General features: G+C 43.9%; 5 protein-coding genes across 12 annotated transcripts; 3 read left to right on the top strand and 2 right to left on the bottom strand.

Moving 5' to 3' along the window:
- Positions 1 to 203: 203 nt before the first annotated feature.
- Positions 204 to 2,134, top strand: LOC122418055 (uncharacterized). The gene is made up of 3 exons (XM_043432063.1): positions 204 to 482; positions 650 to 786; positions 1,471 to 2,134. Exons 1-3 carry the CDS (start codon positions 371 to 373, stop codon positions 1,639 to 1,641), a joined length of 420 nt encoding a protein of 139 aa, XP_043287998.1. The 5' UTR covers positions 204 to 370; the 3' UTR covers positions 1,642 to 2,134.
- Positions 2,135 to 2,332: 198 nt separating this feature from the next.
- RalGPS (Ral GEF with PH domain and SH3 binding motif) lies at positions 2,333 to 10,073 on the bottom strand. Of its 7 annotated transcripts, XM_043432057.1 has the most exons (12): positions 9,836 to 10,073; positions 9,517 to 9,558; positions 9,139 to 9,279; positions 8,715 to 8,858; positions 8,294 to 8,534; positions 7,858 to 8,217; positions 7,610 to 7,782; positions 7,128 to 7,328; positions 6,903 to 6,977; positions 6,163 to 6,345; positions 5,785 to 6,089; positions 2,333 to 5,596 (listed from the first exon to the last, which is right to left on the bottom strand). In XM_043432057.1, exons 3-12 carry the CDS (start codon positions 9,264 to 9,266, stop codon positions 5,469 to 5,471), a joined length of 1,938 nt encoding a protein of 645 aa, XP_043287992.1. In that variant the 5' UTR covers positions 9,267 to 9,279; positions 9,517 to 9,558; positions 9,836 to 10,073; the 3' UTR covers positions 2,333 to 5,468. The 7 variants fall into 7 exon arrangements, with proteins under 7 accessions (XP_043287992.1, XP_043287991.1, XP_043287990.1 ...); XM_043432056.1 differs by having other exon boundaries at positions 9,517 to 10,073; XM_043432055.1 differs by lacking the exon at positions 9,517 to 9,558.
- Positions 10,074 to 10,228: 155 nt separating this feature from the next.
- Positions 10,229 to 16,939, top strand: Nup205 (nuclear pore complex protein Nup205). Its single transcript, XM_043431526.1, has 4 exons — positions 10,229 to 10,424; positions 10,554 to 10,717; positions 10,900 to 16,267; positions 16,558 to 16,939. The coding sequence occupies exons 1-4, from the start codon at positions 10,415 to 10,417 to the stop codon at positions 16,758 to 16,760; spliced, it is 5,745 nt and encodes a 1,914-aa protein (XP_043287461.1). The 5' UTR covers positions 10,229 to 10,414; the 3' UTR covers positions 16,761 to 16,939.
- LOC122417729 (DNA repair protein XRCC3-like) lies at positions 16,786 to 18,487 on the top strand. Of its 2 annotated transcripts, none has more exons than XM_043431529.1 (5): positions 16,786 to 16,925; positions 17,062 to 17,362; positions 17,640 to 17,770; positions 17,856 to 18,068; positions 18,168 to 18,487. In XM_043431529.1, exons 2-5 carry the CDS (start codon positions 17,152 to 17,154, stop codon positions 18,375 to 18,377), a joined length of 765 nt encoding a protein of 254 aa, XP_043287464.1. In that variant the 5' UTR covers positions 16,786 to 16,925; positions 17,062 to 17,151; the 3' UTR covers positions 18,378 to 18,487. The 2 variants fall into 2 exon arrangements, with proteins under 2 accessions (XP_043287464.1, XP_043287463.1); XM_043431528.1 differs by having other exon boundaries at positions 17,835 to 18,068.
- Positions 18,395 to 19,650, bottom strand: LOC122417730 (RNA pseudouridylate synthase domain-containing protein 1-like). The gene is made up of 3 exons (XM_043431530.1): positions 19,314 to 19,650; positions 19,007 to 19,250; positions 18,395 to 18,911 (listed from the first exon to the last, which is right to left on the bottom strand). Exons 1-3 carry the CDS (start codon positions 19,407 to 19,409, stop codon positions 18,469 to 18,471), a joined length of 783 nt encoding a protein of 260 aa, XP_043287465.1. The 5' UTR covers positions 19,410 to 19,650; the 3' UTR covers positions 18,395 to 18,468.
- Positions 19,651 to 19,680: the final 30 nt, after the last annotated feature.

Raw genomic sequence — 19,680 nt, 5'->3', positions numbered from 1 at the left:
GCTGCTCGCCGAGTCATCGCACTTTCGTAACGAGAATCGCGATCGCAGCCGCGCTTGATCCTTTTGTTTGTCGCGCAACACGAGCAAAGGTATTAAGGAGCTCTCGATCAATCACCAACTTTTGATACTGTCAAAAGGGATTAAAATTCCCGGTGACACCGCGCCGGCGGTAACGCGAGAAGCTTGTGATACCGCGAGGCGCGCTCATAAACGACGACGGGAGCGCGGAGCGTCATCGAGTTCACTCGAACCGGAGCCCCGACGCGGAGCGGACCCGGTTTTTACCTCGTCGTTAAAAAAAATCGGAAAATTATTCATTTTTCAAAATTTTTTTCAATTCTTTCGAATTCGAAGCTTTTTGGAGATAATAATGAAAACGGTTTGGGGCCTCGTCCCGATTCTGGCCGCGCTCGTGGCCCTCGCGGGCTCGAGCGACGTCACGCCGCCCGGAAAAGCCTTTTACTTGGGCTTGCCCGACGACGGTAAATATTTTCCTGATTTTTTTTCACTTTCAACATTTTTTCGTCAATTTTTCCAAGCTTTTCCCGATAATTCCACCCGAAATTGAGCTTTCTGGGAACACCGAGCCCTCAAGGGATTATTCTCAAGGGTTTTCCATTTTGACGAAAATCGAAAATTTCGCTCGTAGAAAAACACGATTTTCTCATCTTCTCATTGGGCCACGGATACACCAAGAAAACTACCAAACTCCAGCGAACCTCAGCCCCGGATTTCCGCTTCCCTGACTCCCTCGGAATCAGCGAAGAACACATCGAAAAATTTCAGGTTCTTCAAATTTTTTTAATATTCATTTTTCCCATTCGATTTTCATTTCGTCAAATTTCAATAATTTTCAATTAAATATCCATCGAAATTCCATTATTTTACCATTTTTTCAATTCATCGAAAACCCAAATTTCCCCAAAATTTTCAATCCATACAAATTTCGAGTTATTTTTCAATTTTTTTTTTTTGAATTCTTTTAAAATAACAAATTTTCAATTAAACGAGCAAACTTTCATCAAATATTTACTCCAAAAGATTTTTTTTCGATAAAACATTAAAATATTCATTGAAACGAAATGAAATTATTGTTTTAATTTCTTCATTTTATCGAAAATTCAAATTTCCTCAAAATTCTCAATTCATAAAAACTTCGAGTTTTTTTTTTTTTTTTTTTTTTTTTTAATTTTTGCAAATTACTAATTTTCAATTCAACGAGTCAAATTTCATCAAATATTTCCTCCAGAATCCGCCTTTACCATTAAAATATTCGACTGCTCTTGTTTCGTTGAAACAATGAAAAATTCATCGAAGCGAAATGAAAATGTTTTTCATCAAACTTCATGATCGTTCGAGAACCTGCGTATGAATATTTCTTTCGATCGAATTGGAAATTCAATAATTCAATCAGCCACTTAATTAATGACAAAAATTTCGCGCGAGATATTAATTTATTCAAAATTTCAGCAATTAATTTACCCGGACGATTTTACCTCGAATTTGTACGTTTGGATACGAGCCCGATACAATCTGAACGAAGTTAAAATGCGTACGCTCATATTGCAACGGATGGTCTGCCTCGAAAACGGTAATTGCATCGACATCGACGACGTCGGTGGACTCTGCTGTCCTTTTTAACAATAAAAATCGTCAGCCCCGCAAATCCCTTCGAAACCGAAGAGAATCCATAATCCAAACGACGAATTTTCACAATTTTTTCTCCTAATCCACGAAAAGATGAAAAATTTTCATTATTTTTTCCAAAAATGAAAAATGAAAAATCTAGAGTCCCCGGAAAAGACGTTTTGGAATATTGGAAAAAAAGAATCGAAAAGCCTCGAAAAAAACTGAATAAGGAATCAATTTCTTCGACTTTTTGTAAATGTATGAGCGATAAGAAAAAAAACTTGGAAATTCCAGTCAGAATAAAATGCGGTGACACAGAGACCGTTGCACTCGTGTTTGTATCTCCTGCTGTATTTTTACGTAAATTATTGGCTCATATACATAAGTTTACATATTTCGCTAAGTGGATATTGCTAATGTTTTTTTCGTCGCACTTAAAAATACAAATCTCATCGTCATATAGTATGCGGTGACAATAGTTTAGAAAAATAAACAGATTTACATATTCGTGGTGTAAAATATTAATTTCATTTGTTTCCTTTTTTCATCTCTCTCTCTCTTTTTTTTTTCATTGTTTCGTATTCTATTATTCTTGCATTCCGAGGTTAAATTTGCGACGAAGAAGATGCTCGTGATTGATGCGTTTATCGACGACACGTAAGTTTCCTTCTAAATTATCATTTTCTAACGTTTTCTTTTTTTCTTCTTTAATCTCTTTCATGCATTCGTCAAAATAATATTACAAAAAAGCGCGCACATTGATTTTTTCACAATTTTCGTTACACGAACCGGGGACACACGAACGATTATAAAATTTTTTTAATCGCGCCAGAATGATCCATTTTTGGGACTTGACAGACAATTTGCTTGAAACTCGGACCCTCAAAATCGAGCTCGATGGACCAACCTGACGCCCGCGAGTACGAATCGATGCAGAAGCTCCGCGTGCGCAAAGCCCCCCGCAACTGTCTTTCGTTAACACTTAGACGAATATTAAGGAGTTATTAAAACGATAGAAAAAAAATAAACTTTTGTTCGATATTGAGTCACAACCGCGTTGAGAAAGGAAAAACACTGAGATTTTACAATACGAACGACAACGACGATCTTTCAATTGAAATGTTCGTGCAGTTGCACGAGAATGCGGCAAACGAATCGCAAATAATTTCACGGTTTTGTTGGTTCAGTCTCGAGACGTCAAAGGTGAGAAAAAATCGCTCAAATTATTACAATTTCGGTCTTCCATAATTCGCCAACATATTTCGTCAATTTTATCATTTTTTTCATAATTTTATCAACCGCAGTTTGTAGGGGATGAAAAAAATTATCGAAATTGAAGAAAAATTCAGGCAACCGATGACGTTTGATTTGGAGGCTCTTTGAATTGTTGGAACCATGGAAAATGAGCCGTGGATCGTGTCGTTCGACGAATCGAGACGGCCTTAAAGTAATTACTGTACAAAGAGGATTTAATCGAGGCTAATAAACGAGAAAAAAGAAGGTGGGTGGATAAAAAGTCTCAGAAGGTAGGAAATTACAGATATTTTTGGCATCGTTTTTCTCTCTAAATATTAGACGCATCGCTTTCGACACTCGCACACTCACGCACACACACGCACACACACACGTGAGAAAGTAGCACTCGCTCCTGGCGATGATAAGCTATCGTGAATAATGAGCAAAGTGATAAACGAACGAGAAGCGCTTTTTTGTTGTTGCTGTTGATGGATTCAGTCAGGTGCGAAATCGGCTGTTTCTAATGGACTACGATTTTTCACATTTTTTTAGTTTTTCGAGACAGCGATTTAGAAAACTTGAAAACTCTCACGATCCGTCAGTCTCTCGTTGAGGTTAAATTTCAATGCAATATTCATCGGACTACGAAGGGGCACGAGAACGGAAAGCACAAAATCTAAACAGCCCTTTTCACGAAGCTCGACATTTTTTTTCTTCTTTTCATCGTACAATGATGCTCGGTAATCAGCACTCGAGAGAACGAAAAATCATGGGATTTATACGAAAATCTAGGGGACTCGAATCCGTCGAATTTCATTGATTTTTTAATCCTTCGGTTTAAGGTTTTTTATTTCTCGATCGCTATTTGTCAACTTTACTGTCAACGACACACGAATTGATATGTTTCCTCGTTCTCTCTCACTTTCTCTCCTTTGTACGCAAATCGGACGAATCTCTTTTTTCGCTGGTTAATTATCGTTATTATTATCGTTATTATTACTTTTTTTTTTTTCATTCTCGCATCAGTGCATTATCCTCTATTGATTCACAATAAATATCTCCCCTTAAGACGCCCCCCGAACGCTTTCTACGACGCACAATTTATCGATAAGAATAGACGGAGCATCGTCGGGGAGATTTGAGTCGTTGGAGCATCGACGAGCAATCGGAAGCCCTCACACAAGTGACGCTTCATTTCGGCTTCATCACAATTTGAAGCCAGAGTCTCCGGGTCTTTGGGGTTTTTCATTTCTCGACTCCATATAAAACGAATTTTCACCATTTTCGACGATTTTTCACAAAAGCCCAATTTTTTTTGCAGCCGAAAAATGCTAGTCACAGTTTTTGAAAATTTCATATTTATTGCATGGAAAATGTTCGTTTTGGGGGAGTCGAGAAACAAAAATTAGAAAACGAGCGTTTCAGGCTTCCGAGCTCGTCGACATTCTCCCCGATTCGAATGCCAATTCGATGTAGAGCGAAATAAATGAAAGCGTTAATAAAACAACGTTTGGAAAAGCGACCTATTCCGAAACGTTGAATATTACATCGAAGTAACGACGATTTTCTTAAGTTTCTATTCCTAATGATATGCCGAATAAAAAGGCGAGCTACTCGGCTATGCGGACATAGCCGATAAAAAGGGAACAAAATTAGTGATTCGCGAGGACGAGAGACTCACAAAAATCGTCCTAAGCTCTCTCCCATTCTCGTTCGTTCGATCGAGTGGAATTTTCATTTTTTGAATTCCTTCTTAATGGACATCGCCATATTCGTAGCCTAAATCGAGCATGGCGTCTGCCTAATTGAATTTTCCTCTCGCCCGATCTCGCAGCGTCGAGTCGTAAAAACGTTGATCTTAATTAGAAAAATCTATAATTTATATAATTGACGATACGTGAATAAATTGAGCGCGCGGTATTCGCGCTTATTGAAGCGTGAGAGAGTGAATTCTCGTTTATAAGTGAAATAAAAAAATGATAAATTTATCAAGTTTTAAAAACTCCTTCAATTTACTCATGAGAATATGTGGTCTTTGGGATTGATTCGAGTAAGTAGATCAGTCGTTTGCAAAAACGTAAATAGCGTAAAAAATTTTAAATATTTACACATTTGTCAATAAAACAGCGAACTTTAGTGCACTCCCTTAAACGATTGAACAGAAAAATCTAGTAAATAACGATTAAATAAATAAAATCAGAGGCTTGAAATAACCGCGATATCGAAGATGGCAAGTTCAAAGACTAAACACGTATTAATAGTGAAAAAATCATGAAAATAATTAACAAAGCAATGTTCGATAGAGAGCAAAATGAAGGTTTTTAGTTTCGAGTCGGATCGCTCGTGCAGAGAGTTTCTCTTATTCGCAAATATGAATTTTGCGAAGTTTTCTCGTTCGAAGCAACGAATTTGCCGAACTTGGTCGACTTTCGCTGCTTTATTTCGGTCGAATTTATCGTCTCGCGAAATCCTCGAAGATTTATCAGCTTTCGGCGCGCGCGTTAAACATGGAAGCTTGGCGAATGATGTAACGATTATTACATTATTGGTAGTTGCTTAACGGGAACACGTAAAAATCCTCTTTCCTCCCCGCCCTGCCCCTCTCATTCGAAAGACATCAGATTGGCTGGTATCGGTTTTCGTTCGGTTGCACCGCGCACCGTGGCGCGAAGCTCCTTGAACCATTGATCGGCGAGGTCACTCGAACCTGCTCTGAATTTGTACACGTTTCCTGGAACGATAAAAAAATGTTTCATCTTTTTTTCTGATTCAGTTTTTCTCGGTGCTTCGTGAAGCTCTTCGGTTTTCCAAGTTTTTCTTCAACTCAATAAATTTTTTTGGCGTTTTTGAAAAAGCCCCGAAAATTCGAAAGTTTCGAAGGGTCTTGCGCAACGTCGATTGTAAAAATGGTGAAAAAACCTTTGTTAGGATCGGTGAGAATGAATGTGTCTCGATGGTAAGAGTTTTCGAGGGGCTCGACGATCCACCCGAGGACAGAGACCATTTTGTAGGGCTCTCGCTTGAAATCCGATCGGTCGCAGCCTTTGAAACATTTTGGTGAGAAATAAACGATCGACGATGCCCACAGCTGGATCCAGTAGCGCTGCCACGTCGACACCGCCGGCTTACGACCGTCGCGGAGAATAACTTTGCGTCGTAACGAGCCCTGCATGCTGCAACGAGGTTCCAAGCTGAATTCCAGATCCGGCAGAGTCGGAGCGGTACTGAAGGGAGAAAATGCTGTTAGAAATTTTTCTATCACTAAAGAATCATCCAAAATAATCGAAAAAATCTTGCCTCGTTCTCGAGAGAAGACTGCAATCGTCGTTGAGAGTATCGGTCGGCGTGCCGGGCGAGTGTTCGTCGATATCGACGATCTGGGGCACGAGATTGGGTTCCTCGAGGACGGAATCGTCGAGCAGGTGTCTGACGGTGAGTTGGCCAGTCTCCATCGCCGCTGCTCCGGATTTTCCGAAAACACTGAAAACCGAACGATTTTGTTATTACAAAAAATTCCCTGGCAGAGGTGAAAAAAATAATCCATGCACTACGATACTGAAATTAAAGAGAACTTGACGACGGCGATCTAAACGGCGACAGTAGGCGACCCTCCTAAAGAGTTAGTTGACAAACACTCAAGGCTAGAAAACGAAAAAATCCCTCGAAAATCTCCTTCATTCAGGATCATCTCGGCTAAACATGCGAAAATAATAATCGCTCGTACGATTGCTGTCAGAAACGAGGACGAAACGACTGGAAAAAAAAATAAATTTGTGGTACTAAGCTAAAACTAGGTTTAAGGAGTGCTCAAGTGAATCGAAATCGTCGTTAAAATTCAATTTCCTTAGTAACTGAGAGGGAGGGAGGGAGGGGGGGGGGGCACAATATTTTTCCATGCAATAAATTGCTGAATGCACACGATTCCCTCGGACAAGGAGAAGATAAACGCGAATGATCCTCGGCAAGCGCTGGGTCGACGAAACGAAACAAACAAATGCATTTTTCTAAGGAAGTGAACGGGCGAGGGGGCAACTCACCCGGAATTCGGCAAGCCAGAGCCGTAGCGTCCGCCCTGCTTGTGGAAGTTGCGTGGTAGACTCGTGCTACGGAATCTGACGGAGGTCGCGCGATACACACACAATTTACACAAATTAACCGTAATTTCCCTTGCGACAAGCCTTCCGCCACCAAAATCTCACGAAATCGAACAAAAACACGAGAATATTGGTAATCTGCGAGGCTCGAGGCCCTCGGACACTCACTTTGTTCCCAAACTTCGACATTTTCGGTGCCCTGGCACGAATTTATTTGCCGCTGATGCTGCGTGCAAACGCAGCGATCCGGCACAACCTCGAGCCGGGGAAAGCGACAACGCTGCCACCCCCGTCACCACGTCGCCCACCGACTCTTTGCTGCTGCTCGACGACGCCACCGGAGAATTTGGCTCCAACTTCATTGACAACCTTGAAAAAAGGGATGAAATGTCATTTACGATTCGGCGTAACCCGACTCTTGCGTCTCGAAGGAAAACTGTGAGAATTTTGACATCCTGAAATTAGTGCCTTCGACTCCGGATGAAAAAAGTACAAAAAAATGGCACGAGCTTGGGGAAAAGTTGAAAAATCGAAAAAGCAACATTTTTTTGTACTTTTACTGAATATTGATCAGAAACTAAAATATCAATGATTTACACTAACAGGATGATTTTCCAGTTTTTATGCAAGGGATGCGTTGGCAAACTCACTTGAAATGATCGTCCTCGAGGAATTTCTGCAACTCCTCGATGTAACGAACGTTATTGAGGTATCTTTGAACGTCCGGCAGAGGAATAATTCCGGGATATTCACTCGCTTGGAAAACTGTCACTCTCGTCAAAACGCTATCCATTTTGAGTGTTCTCTGATGATTGTCGCTGTTCTGTAAGCAGAAAGATCGATTTACGTGAAACAAACAAAGGAAAAATCGAATTTGATGGTGCGAATTGGTACGTACTTTTGAAGCTGGATGGGCCATATCGATGTAAACAAGATCAGTGAGAAATAGGCCGAGATAAGGAATGCAGGGAAGTTTCAACGTGTCCATGTGCTCCCTGAGATTCATCCAGTTGTTCTTGTCGCTAAAAACTTCAGCCAGTTTGTCAAAAGTGCCACGATCTTTTTTGCCGAGGCAAGACCAGGTTTTGTTTAATCTGTAGATCGAGGCGCTTTGAAGTCCTGAAATGATGGCAAAGAGCGAATGAAGATTGTTGAGGTCGTAGAGTCTCTTGGCGACCCTCACAAAATGTGCTATCGTTTCAGCCCGCTGCTTCGGCGTCGGGGAGTTCAGGATTTCTTGCACCGTCCAAAAGCTCACCTGAACATTCAAATTTTTCAGTTAAACTCCTGAAACTTCGATCGATATTCGGTTGGGTGTAAAAATCGATAATTACGTGGTTGAATCTTCGAGTAAACGCTACAACGTTGGGAGCCACGAGAAGCTTATTTTTTTTGTTCCACGAACAACTGGATAATTCCTCTGGCCTTATGCCTTTGAAAGTACCAAGATCCAAGAGCGTCAGCTGGGTGGCGAGGTCTTCCGCTTGAATGTTTGTCGCGACGCTCGCCCCCGAAACTTGAGAATTGCTGTTACATCGCCCTGGTAGTGAATTAGATTTGCTCGCTACTGAATTTCTACCAAAAACAAAGAAAACAAAAAGAACACTCACAACAAACGCATTCGTGAAAAAATTCCAACAATTTTTTATACTTTTCTACATTTTTTTCCTTTCTCATAGCATATTTGTAGGGATTGGAATTACGATTATCGTGCACAAGGGGACAAATCAGTGCAAAATTTGGAATATTACAAACCCATAATTGTCGTAGCAAGTCTGCACGCTCGGCGGTGTCAACTCCGAGTATTTCCTGTAAGCTCTACATTTTTCTCGATGTTCCTTGCGTTCCTTGTGACCTTGCTTCTCTCCTTGGCTCATTTCTCTGGGCAACAAACGACCCCTGGCAAAGTTAGTTCAATTTGCAAGATTTTTCACACGTAACGAGTATTTTTTCAAAATTCTAATGAAACATTGATAGAAACAAGAGGAAAGCAAGCAGGAATTTTAAAAGAAGGATTCGTAATTAAAATTATTATTTCATCAACGAAATTGACATTTTTTTTCAGGCTTTTGAATCTCTGTCCCCAAAGAAGCCAATAACTGAGAGAAATGTTTGGAGTTTTATTCCTAAAATTGCATGCAAAAGAGATGAATATACGGGCAAAGTAAAAGCAGCTTACCTTGTAAATTTGCAGGGTAGAAAAAGGCTGTTTTGACAAATATTTGGATAAAGAGGAGTGACGTTTCTGAGCCATGAGGCCACACTGTTTAACAGGCGCATTACATTTTTTTTTCCCCTTCCGTTCATGCGGCGCAGCAGCCTGTTGCCAAAAAAAAAAAAAATACAAATAAATAACGAGAGCTTAAAGAAAAGTTATAAAAATAGAATATCTCTTTTCGTACGTTATTTTTTCATGACGCAATTTTTAATCGATATTTACAACACTAAAAATCGCAAATTTTGTGAGACGGTGGTGAAACCTTGTAAAATTTTTGCTAACAGATGTTTGTCAATTGAGGAAGATTAATCCACTGGAATGAACACAAAATTTGCTCACCCGATGATCTTATCCTCAGCGTTGAAAATAGAGCTTGTTTATCTACAAACGTCAAAAACTTTCAGGTTAGGAAAAAAAAAACATCGATCCCAAAAGTGGCTGTCGATTTTTTGACAGTTTGACAGTTTCCCCGTCGGCTGCGATCGGAAAGAAAGCGTGTTTATTTATTTTTTTATTAGTCCAAACGACTTTCACGCGCGAGAGAAGAAATTGTAATTACGCCCGATAACTTGGGGGGGAAAAATCGTTGCCCCGTTACGTTTGCCCAAAACACACTGGGAAATAAAGAAAAAACACACACGCACACAGTTACACGCACATGTACGCACGAGGGCCGAGGAACGTGATGATCTCTGTAACTCGTCGCCGCAATTGAAGGAGAAAATAAAAAATGAAGGAACAGAAAAGTCCGTCCTTACACACGACGGAGCTAAAGAACTGACACGCGTGACCGAAGACGGCCACTTGCCACTTGCCAGTTGCCAGAGCAAAAAAAAGAAAAACAACTTTATACCGCGCACTAGTCAAGTAACCGAAATTACTCGTAGCCTTTTTTCGACGGTTATTTTTCTTATTCCCGGAAGTTTGATCGATAAACTTCCGGTTGCTGGAAACCGAGTTTCACAATTTTTCCGATAGATGCTGGATGTTTAAATTTTTTCAAAATGGTCGCCATGTTCCCGCTGTCCTCGGCGAGTGAGCTTCGGCTTCGGCTTTCGGCTTTCGACTCGTTACTCGTTATACTCGTTTGGGTTTGGAGTTGCCATATGACCGGCTTCTCGAATGTTTCTTTCGCGCGTAACGTTTTTTTAAGTTCGCGTGACAATTATATGTGCCAGTACGTTGTATAATTATTGTTAGATTGTTGAAAAGTGATTGAAAAATATCCAGGAACACGATGACGGACGGTGAGTCGAAAATTAAATTCTCGAGAACTCAAAACATCGCGATTCTTCATCCTAACCCCAAAATTTCCATCAAACCTTGTTTTTCACGAGAATATTAGAAAAATCGAGTGATTTTTTATCGTTTCACAGACAAAGCAGGCACCGAGGATATGTGGACGCCTTATAAAGAGCTCCAAAGTTTAGTCGAACGATACATAACCTCCGCTCCGAGTAACGATGACCCACAGTATCATGAATTCATGGAGGCTCTTCGTAATCATAGACAAAATTTTCTTAGTCTCATGAAAAATCCTGTAAGTACCCCATAACAATTTATTGCTCATTCTTGAGAAGAGCAGCTCAAAACACTTTGAAATCCTGTTTTTACAGTTTTTTTTTTTCTCAACTGCGGCGGAACAAATTTAATGAAAATACTCTACCACTTTTATTGGATTTTCCAAGCCAAAACTGAAACCATAAATTCTTCCTATTACAGCCCAAGAATGCGGAGAGCCGTGAAGAGATTAAAAAAGGTGTAACAGAGGGAATAACATTACCAGGTTTGGGGTACCACGTATTATCGAAGGAGTTGGTGGACGAGACTCTGATAATATCCGACATGTACGATTTGAACGAGTTCATGGCGTTGGATCTGTTGTGTACAGCGCAACTACAAATGCCGTATCACCCAGGTTTGACGAGAGGTTTGACAGCAGTTTTGTTGTACTACGACGGCAGAAAGGCATTGACGTCGGCACTGCGAAGTTTGGTTCAAGCACGAATAGGTCACAGTTGGGTATTGGACACGCCGATATCATTGACGAAAAAAATCACGGAATACACGAACAAAATGCGGGAGGACGGTTTGCTCGACCGTATTTTATCTCTCTTGGAGGAAATGGATGCGACGAAGGAGCAAGACATGCTTCAGCAAAATCGGGCTCTCGGAGGGGCTAAGCATCACCAAATGGTGATGAAACTTTACAACGACACGAGGCAAGACTTGGCGGACATTTTGTACCTCTGGTCAGCCCAGACTTCGCTCCCTCCGCCGATAATGTTTCGGCTACTGGCCCTCCTGGAAACTCGTCAACCGGAGTCTGAGGCCGGAGAGGGTGGTCCGGACAGAGTGACGTTGGCTCTGATAATGGCGCTTTTGAACTGTTTGAATCTGAGCGCTCTGCACAGCCGAGAGGACGGTGAAGAGATCGTGAGGTCCATGCCCCTCGTAGCTGAGGGCGGAGTCCTCGAAGAAATCGTGCAAAAGCTCACGAGCGAAAACATCAGCTGGGAAAGCCCCGGCTTACGCGGGGTCTTTCAATTCGCCCTCGCGATCGCCATGACCGTCATTAAGTCGGCCTCGAACCTTGGCGAAATGCAGGACATTACTCAGGAGGATGAAATCCTCCTGGAAACTGCACTCTCCAACAAAGCTTTTCATTATTTAGCTCAAGTTATATTCCAATGTGAGAGTATACGTCACGAAGAGTTTTATCTCCGTCATTTTCACGCCCTCATCGCGGACTTCATAATGCTGATGCCCCTGAAAGTGAAAGAACTTCGTTCACGGGCCGACGAGTCGATGAGATTCATTCAAGCTTATCAGCAGGAAGGGGTCGAGCCTCCGATGAACCTGGACAACCATTTCGAGTACCTGATGCTCATGATCGCCGAGCTCTACAAAACGGATCCTCTCAACTTGAATCTTACCATGGATTATTGGTACCAACAGTCCGAAAGTTCGCACATGAACGCCGGTTTGCACCCGAATCGTTTGCCCTCCCGGCAAGCCGCTCTCTTCAAGTTCGTCAGACTCGCAGGCGAGATTTTGCCCTCGGGGTTGTTCGTGCCCTACCTGCGGATGATCGGTTCCCTGGCCTCTTCGAAACAAGCCGCGCGGCAGGCTTTCAACTTCCTGAAGCCGAACGGAACGACCGGATCGAGCACGATATCCTGGGACCATTTTTTCACCTCCTTGAGTCGTTATTACTACAACCTCCGTCAGGAACTTCCGCCGAGTCAGGACACGATTTACCGGCAGAGGAGTCACCCGAAGGGCATAACGCCGCACGAGGTCAAGGGCCTCGAGGCCGTTCTCAACGTCGTTCAAATCGTCGCCACGTTCGACGAGTTGTCGAGGGTCGCGATCTGCGATCATCCAGGCTGGAAGGTCCTCCCGTCCCTGATCGGGCTCGTCGGGTGCGCGATGCCGATCCCCCTGAAAGGCGTGCTCGTCCGGACCCTCGCCGCGCTCGCCAAATCGCCGGAGAGCTCGTCCACGATCTGGCAGAGCCTCGAAGCGGCTCAAATCGTGTGCACGATTCCCAGCACGAGCAGCTACCAGCCTCGAGGCATTCAAACTGAGCTCGAGGAAATAGAGTCCCGAAACGAAGAGTATCCGCTGACCCGGGCCTTCCTGGAGCTGTTGGACTCCCTCACGGATTTCCCGATCCCCAGGCTCCTCGGCGTCGGCCAGAGGAACCCCGGCTTCGACCCTTATCTCTATTTCATCATCAACACCGTTTTCTTACGGTTCAATACGAGATCGTACCGGAATCCTGCCGAGAAATGGCAGGTGGCGAAGACCTGCTTGAAGATCTTCAACAAACTGGCTTCCCAGTACGAGCCGAGCGTCGAGGACTTTGTCGGCTGCAAAGTGGAGCTCCACGCCGGGGAAACGACGGTCGTCAACCCGGAGCCGGGCTACCATTTGATGACTCAATTGCACACGAATTCCCAGCTGCTCCACACCGTTCTCTACGTCCTCGACGAAGGTCGCCAGCTTCTTAACACTTATGACTCTTTTCCAGGGAAGAAAGACCTCGAGGACAGCACGCTCAGTTGCCTGAAGATTCTCGAGTGCGGTTTGAGGACGCAGCACCATTACATGACGCAGTTGGCAGCGGCGACGTCGACGAACAAGATTCTCACGGGCTTGTCGCGTCTCCTGTTGGGCGTTAATCCCCGCACCGGGAAGCCCGACCACATGATCAACGTCGCTAATTACGTTTCTTACAATTCTTGGCTCCGGGGGCACGCGTACGTCGCGATCGGCGTCATCCAGGGCGTCGCTTCCGAGCCGGGGGCCGATTCTCAGCTGCTCTCGACCTTCACAGCGACGCCGTCTCTCGCCCTGAGCATTCGCCACGGTTTCGTCGAGTGTCTCGACAACGAGACGGAGGAGGAGGAGGACGATCCTCTGAAGGAGTCGAGCAACTGCAAGGAGCGGATCCTCCTGCTGATGATGCAAAGCATCACGAGGCCCGCGCCCAACCTGGCTCACTATCTCCTCGACTTCTACATCGCCAAAGACATCAGAAAAACGATAATCCAGCAGCCTGGGTTGCTCGGCTTTCCCCGGACGTGCCTCCACTCGATCCTCGGCATCCTGGAGCTCGGTCTCGAGCGACAGAGGGACAAAATAACCGAAGCTTCTTATTGCTTCCTTCACACATTGGCAGCGAACACAAAGACCTCGATGCCGGTGCTCCGGTTCCTCCGGACCGCGACGAATCAGGATTTCGTCCAGAGGCACCTATCCAAATTGCCTTTCCAGGGGCCCAACCGCGCAACCGAGCTCGCCTGCATGTCCTGGCTCCTGAAAATCGCCGCTATCGAGCTCCGCGTCACCGGCGGCAACCTCCAGAACTCCCTCGTCCAAAGGCTCGTCGGGGATTCCAGCCAGGAGCGAGAGCCCGCGATGCCGACGCAGAAGCTCCTCATGGACCTGCTCCACTACATCGACTTCCAGCTCCACCTCGAGCCGACCAAATCCTGGGAATTTTTCGATCCCTCCCAGGTCGAAATGGTCCTCGGACGCTGCAGCGTTCCCGTCCTCCTCGGCGGCGGTCCCCAGCTCGTCGACGTCAGGAAACTCCACTCCCTCATCACCGAGGAACTCGCCGTCACCCAGAGCAGCTCTACCGCGACGCAGCGGAAGCTTATGCAGCAAGAATTACAGTCCATTTTGTCTTACGCTCTGAAAAGAAACCAGACCAAGACTCTCTCCTACGCCACAGTCAAGTTCGTCGAGGGCTGGTGCCAAACGACCGAGATCCTCTTTTCCATCGCCAACAGCCAACAACTGCCGACCCCTCACCGTCAGAGTCTCCTTCTCAACCTCGCCCACGATCTCCTCCAAAAAATGACCTCCTGCGAGGCCCTCCACGAGATAAAAACCCTCGTCTCCGGGACCGTCCTCATCCTCTTGGTCAACCTCAAGAACAGCTTCGCCCTCGAGTCCGAGAACGTTATTCTGCCGTCCTCGCCTTCCTACACGACCATGATGAAGATCATACTCTCCCACGTGCTCCAGTGGATCTTGAACTCGAGCGCATCCTCCCAGAAGGTCAGGACTCATCTGTACGGGGCCCTGCTCAACTTCCTGTGCGTCGTCGGCCGCGAGAAACCCGACAACGGGAGCGTCGTCGCGGACTCCACTTACGTCAGCCAACTCGACAGCTCGTTGTACCGGGCCTCGAGCAACCAGGAGCGCTCCCACCGCTACGCGACGATCCAGGTGATCAACGGCTTCGGTGACAAACTCATGGACATCCTCTGTCACAACTGCTCCAGCGGCCACGACGTCTGCAAGATGCTCGCCCTCTCGTGCCTCGACAAAATACTCGAGCTCGACTGCGACAACACCTGGACCGTCTATCTCGCGAGACGAGGATACCTGAAGAACATGATCGACGGGCTCCTCGAGTCGGACGCCCTCCTCCGCGCCATGCTCCAACCGGAGCCCCAAACCCTCCGGCCCCTCTATCTCTACGAAGCCCAAATCGCGACCTTCTGCAGGATGGCCTCGAGCCGCCTCGGCGCTGAGAACCTCCTCGAGAACAAAGTTCTTTCGTGCCTCTCGAGCATGTGCGTTTTCGACCAGCATCCCGACGTCCACGTCGCCTTCGAGGACCCCGAATCCTCGTTCGTTCCTTCCATCGGCCAGAGATACCAGCAAATATTTTTGCCCGCCCTCTACCTCTGCGACTCCCTCCTCACGACCCTCGGCACCGAGAACCAATCCTGCGCCGTCCAGGTCTGCGGCTTCCTCCAGTCGCATCGCGACACCGTCGAGATGATACTCCGCAACGCTTTCCCCCAAGGAAATCGACTCTTCCTCAAAGAAGTCGCCTGTCTCACCGGCGTCATCGCCCGCTCCGCCAACATCGACATGTACAAGCTCGTCGAGGACGAGCTCGCCCGCAGCGACGCCGACGAGGCCAACGTCATCGACAACACCGGCATGCGAGAACTCAGGGCTCATCTCTACCGACTCCAGCGTCTCGTCGTCGCTCTTCTCCCCAAATTCAACCCACAAGCCATTCATTTTTACTGCAACGGAACCAGGCCCAACGAACTCGACGAACAACACTCCGCCGTCGCTCAAATCGCTGCCAACATTTTATTGTACTCGAGGAATCAAATGCAACACTCGGAAATGGACCAAAAAATCAGGAACCTCTTGTTCGAACCTGAATTAACTGTCAAATTGAGCTCCAAGGAAACCACCCGGAACAACGTCACCGGCGTCCCCCTCGGCGCTGTCGTCGATCAACTCGTCTCCTCCACAAACATCATACACTCCGAATTACCCTACGTCGATAGTCTCATGAGAAAAATTCTCATGGTCAAAGACCTCCTCCCTGCCAACCACCTTAAAAAATATCTCACCGACGAAGAAATCGAACTTGACATTTCCAAACGCAGAATCGTCGTCGAAAAACGACTCACCAGACAAGTCAAGGCCAAGAGACAAGGCATCAAGTATCTCTCCCTCATACTCGAACACAGCCTCTACATTCTTTGGAGCCATTTGGACTTTTATATCACTCAATCCAACTCGAGGCACAACCGGACTCAAGGTAATTGAAAACAAATAATCAATCTCCGTTATTTCGATATTTTTTCGAATTATTATTATTCTTTATTTCTTTGAAATTTGATGTTTTTTTGCGGTCTCCGAATCTCGGAATTCGAACTTTTTGTTTTCACGTTTTCGTTTTCGATTTTCGTCGTTTTTTGAGATTCAATGATTTTCGCAATTTTTTTTAAGTATTTAGTGGTTTGCAAAGTTCTGTGAATAACTTCATTGGAATATTTTATTTGAGCTTTTCATACACGATTTGTAACTGAAAATCAATTTCATTGACAGGAATCGACGAAACGATGCTCGACTGGAGAGTTTCCGACGAAACTCTTTCGGACTTGAAACAAGGATTAGCGTCTATCTTCACCGACAGTTTCATCGCTCAATTACTGGACACTCAGAACGAGTACACTATGGTCGATCGAGGCTTCGTCGAAGCTTTGGTCAGAAGGATAAAAAGATTATTACAATTTATCGTTGTCAAGTGAAATTTTGGATTTTGTAGCTTCACAGTGTTATTGAATTATTTGAAAAAACAAGTCTATTGTTGCAGTTTTTCGATGACTTTTTTCCTGTTTTCTGTCTTGAAAACGTTTCCATCTCTCCCGAAACGGGAGCGTACTAGAAATAAAACCAATAAATAATTTTTTAAGGTACGAAAAAGTGATTGCGTGGTTTTTATTCGTCATTTCCCCACGAAGATTCTGAATTTTGACCTTGAACGAGACAATTTTTTGAGGTTATTCAAAATTCGAAAACTACTCGATTTTCATTTATATTTTTACAAAGAAATTTCGTCGGGGACGGGGGCCCAACGGTCGTTTCGTAACCTCAAAATATAAGAGCGGGAAATTCTTGCGGTGGTTGACAGTGGTGATTATGGAGTTCTGGACAAGTGCCGATGAACGACTCGAGAAGGAAAAATACTTGACGACCGGTTGCTACAAATTGGACGCTGCTCTCAGAGGAGGCATTTCTCAAAAGGGAATAACGCAAATTTATGGCGCTGCTGGAACAGGAAAAACTCAATATGCTTTGCAACTTTGCCTATCTGTTCAAACATCGAAAACAAACGGAGGCTGCGAGGCCGGTGCATAATTTTCGAATGTTTTATTAACTAATTTCAAATTCGAATTTGTTTTGAATAACAATGAACAATAATTTTCGATTCACGTCAAAATTTTGGTCGACTTTTCGTTCGACCAAATGAGAAACTGAAAGTTCAAAAAATTTAATAACTCGGCGATCTGAAATTCACTAATAAATTGGATGAATTCGTTGATTTTCATTCGTCTTTGAATTCATAAGTGACATTTTGAAATCTCAATAAATTTGAAGACTGTTTCTCACAGTAATCCCATTTGCAGGGGCTGCGTACATTTGTACAGAGTCTGCTTTCCCAACAAGAAGATTACAGCAGTTATTGAAATCTTCTGAGCTTGTGACTAAGCACGGAGCTTCAGCGGACAAAATATTTGTCGAGCACGTCTCTACAATAGTAAATTTAATTATTTGACAGTACAATGAAAATGAGAAATAAGCTAGAAAGCATTGGTCATTAGGGTTTCAATAATATTTTCCAGACTGATTTGGAGAGCTGCATTTTTGACAGGATTCCTGGTTTACTAAAAGCTCAGAAAGTGTCAGTTTTAGTAATCGATTCGATTGCTGCGCCTTACAGGGCCGAGTACAATGACCAAGAGCTCAAAAACCGAGCCAAAAGTCTGCGTTCCATTGGCCAGTGTTTGCACAATCTTTCTCGAGATTATGAGCTGTCAGTTGTCTGCATTAATCAGGTGAACGAAATGCTCAAATTTTTATATATCTTTTGGGCAAAATGTCTGAAAAATTTTCCAAATTGCTCTCTAAGGTGGAAAGATTTTTTTCAACTTCAGGTTACTTCAGCAGTGGATAACAAAAATTCATCAAACGTTTGTGGAGGAGATTTGCCAACGCTTGGGATAACGTGGGCTAATCTCGTGACAAATTCTTTATGTTTAGTGAAAAACGGTGATCGTCGTTACCTGCACGTTCGAGAGTCTCCTTACTTGTCTCGAACAACGATTCCTTACGAAATTCATCAATCCGGTGTGAGGGGAATTTGAAAAATGAGAAAGCAAAGTTCTCGCGTAACATTAAATTTCTATTTACATTAAAATACATAATTTCTCTATTTTTGTACATTCTACGAATAAATCAATTGGCCAAAATCGTATCCAAGACTCGATCGATTTCAGTAAACATTTCTGTGTCAATTTTTCTCACTAGAGAATTTGGTGTCCATTGGTTGAGAGGATCCGAGGGGACAAAGGGATCCGATGTCATTTCATCGATTTTTTCTATTGCATTGTCAATTATTAATCTGTAGGAATGCAAAAATGTTCTGTGTGGCTCGCAATCTTTTCTCTCGCTGTATGTGTAATCTCCGACGATAGTGTGACCAATGGAATGACAATGAACCCTCAATTGATGTCTCCTGCCCGTTCCTGGCCTCAGCAGAACTTTTGTCACTGGTTTTTCATTGCGCACACCTCGCTCCAAAACCAAAATTGCAGTTTTACACTTTCTTGGTTTTTCACACAAATCGTCGTCGTCTGTACACATTTTTCGGCTGCCATTTTTCTCTCGAGGATCTTCACCTGTCGACAGCACCCACAATGCAGTCTATTTTTCAAAAATATTCTTGATTTTTCTTGGTTTTTGTGCAAGCATAATAATGCTGAGGGGCACTTACCAACAGGTTTCTCAATGACCATGGAATTTTGCTGGAGATGTCCATGAACAAGAGCCAAATAATATTTTTTTGCTGATCTCTCAGCAAAGGCAAAAGAAGCTGCTCTGGCTGATTGTTTAGTCAAAGCTAAGCACATTACTCCACTGGTTGCAAAATCCAGCCTATGCACGAAATAAAATTCGTGGCAAAGTTTTGGATTCGCCAGATTTGGAAAAAGCTTCCGGATTTCCGTTTGCACACTTTGCTGTCGATTTTAATTATTTCATTTAATTTAATTTAAAGTGGTTAGGTCATTTGGCATTTTTACCTTATCAGGATCGTTACTGTTTATAACCATATCAAACGGTTTTTCGAGGACTAGAAAATTCTCGCTGTACCGTAAAATTTGTACGGTTTGTGACATGTTTTTCCTTCAATCCATTTAATATTTAATTCCCGAATGTATAGGAAAAAAAAGACCTGTTCACATTTGCAAACAACTCCCTTTGCCATTGAAATATCGAAATGAACAATATTTTGGTTTTGGTTTTGGTACAGTTTTGAGGTTAAAAACGATCAAGTCTGTGTTCTCATTCAAATTTCGCGGGTGACTCTACTATTGGTGGAACTGAATTTCGAGGATAATATCGATCGCTTTTTTATGTTGACTAACCTATAGAAAATCAACCGCCGAA

Source organism: Venturia canescens, chromosome 11, assembly GCF_019457755.1.
Source record: "Venturia canescens isolate UGA chromosome 11, ASM1945775v1, whole genome shotgun sequence".
Lineage (NCBI taxonomy): Eukaryota > Metazoa > Arthropoda > Insecta > Hymenoptera > Ichneumonidae > Venturia > Venturia canescens.
Note: the sequence above shows the minus strand (reverse complement) of the source record. Positions and strands in the feature narration are given on the sequence as shown.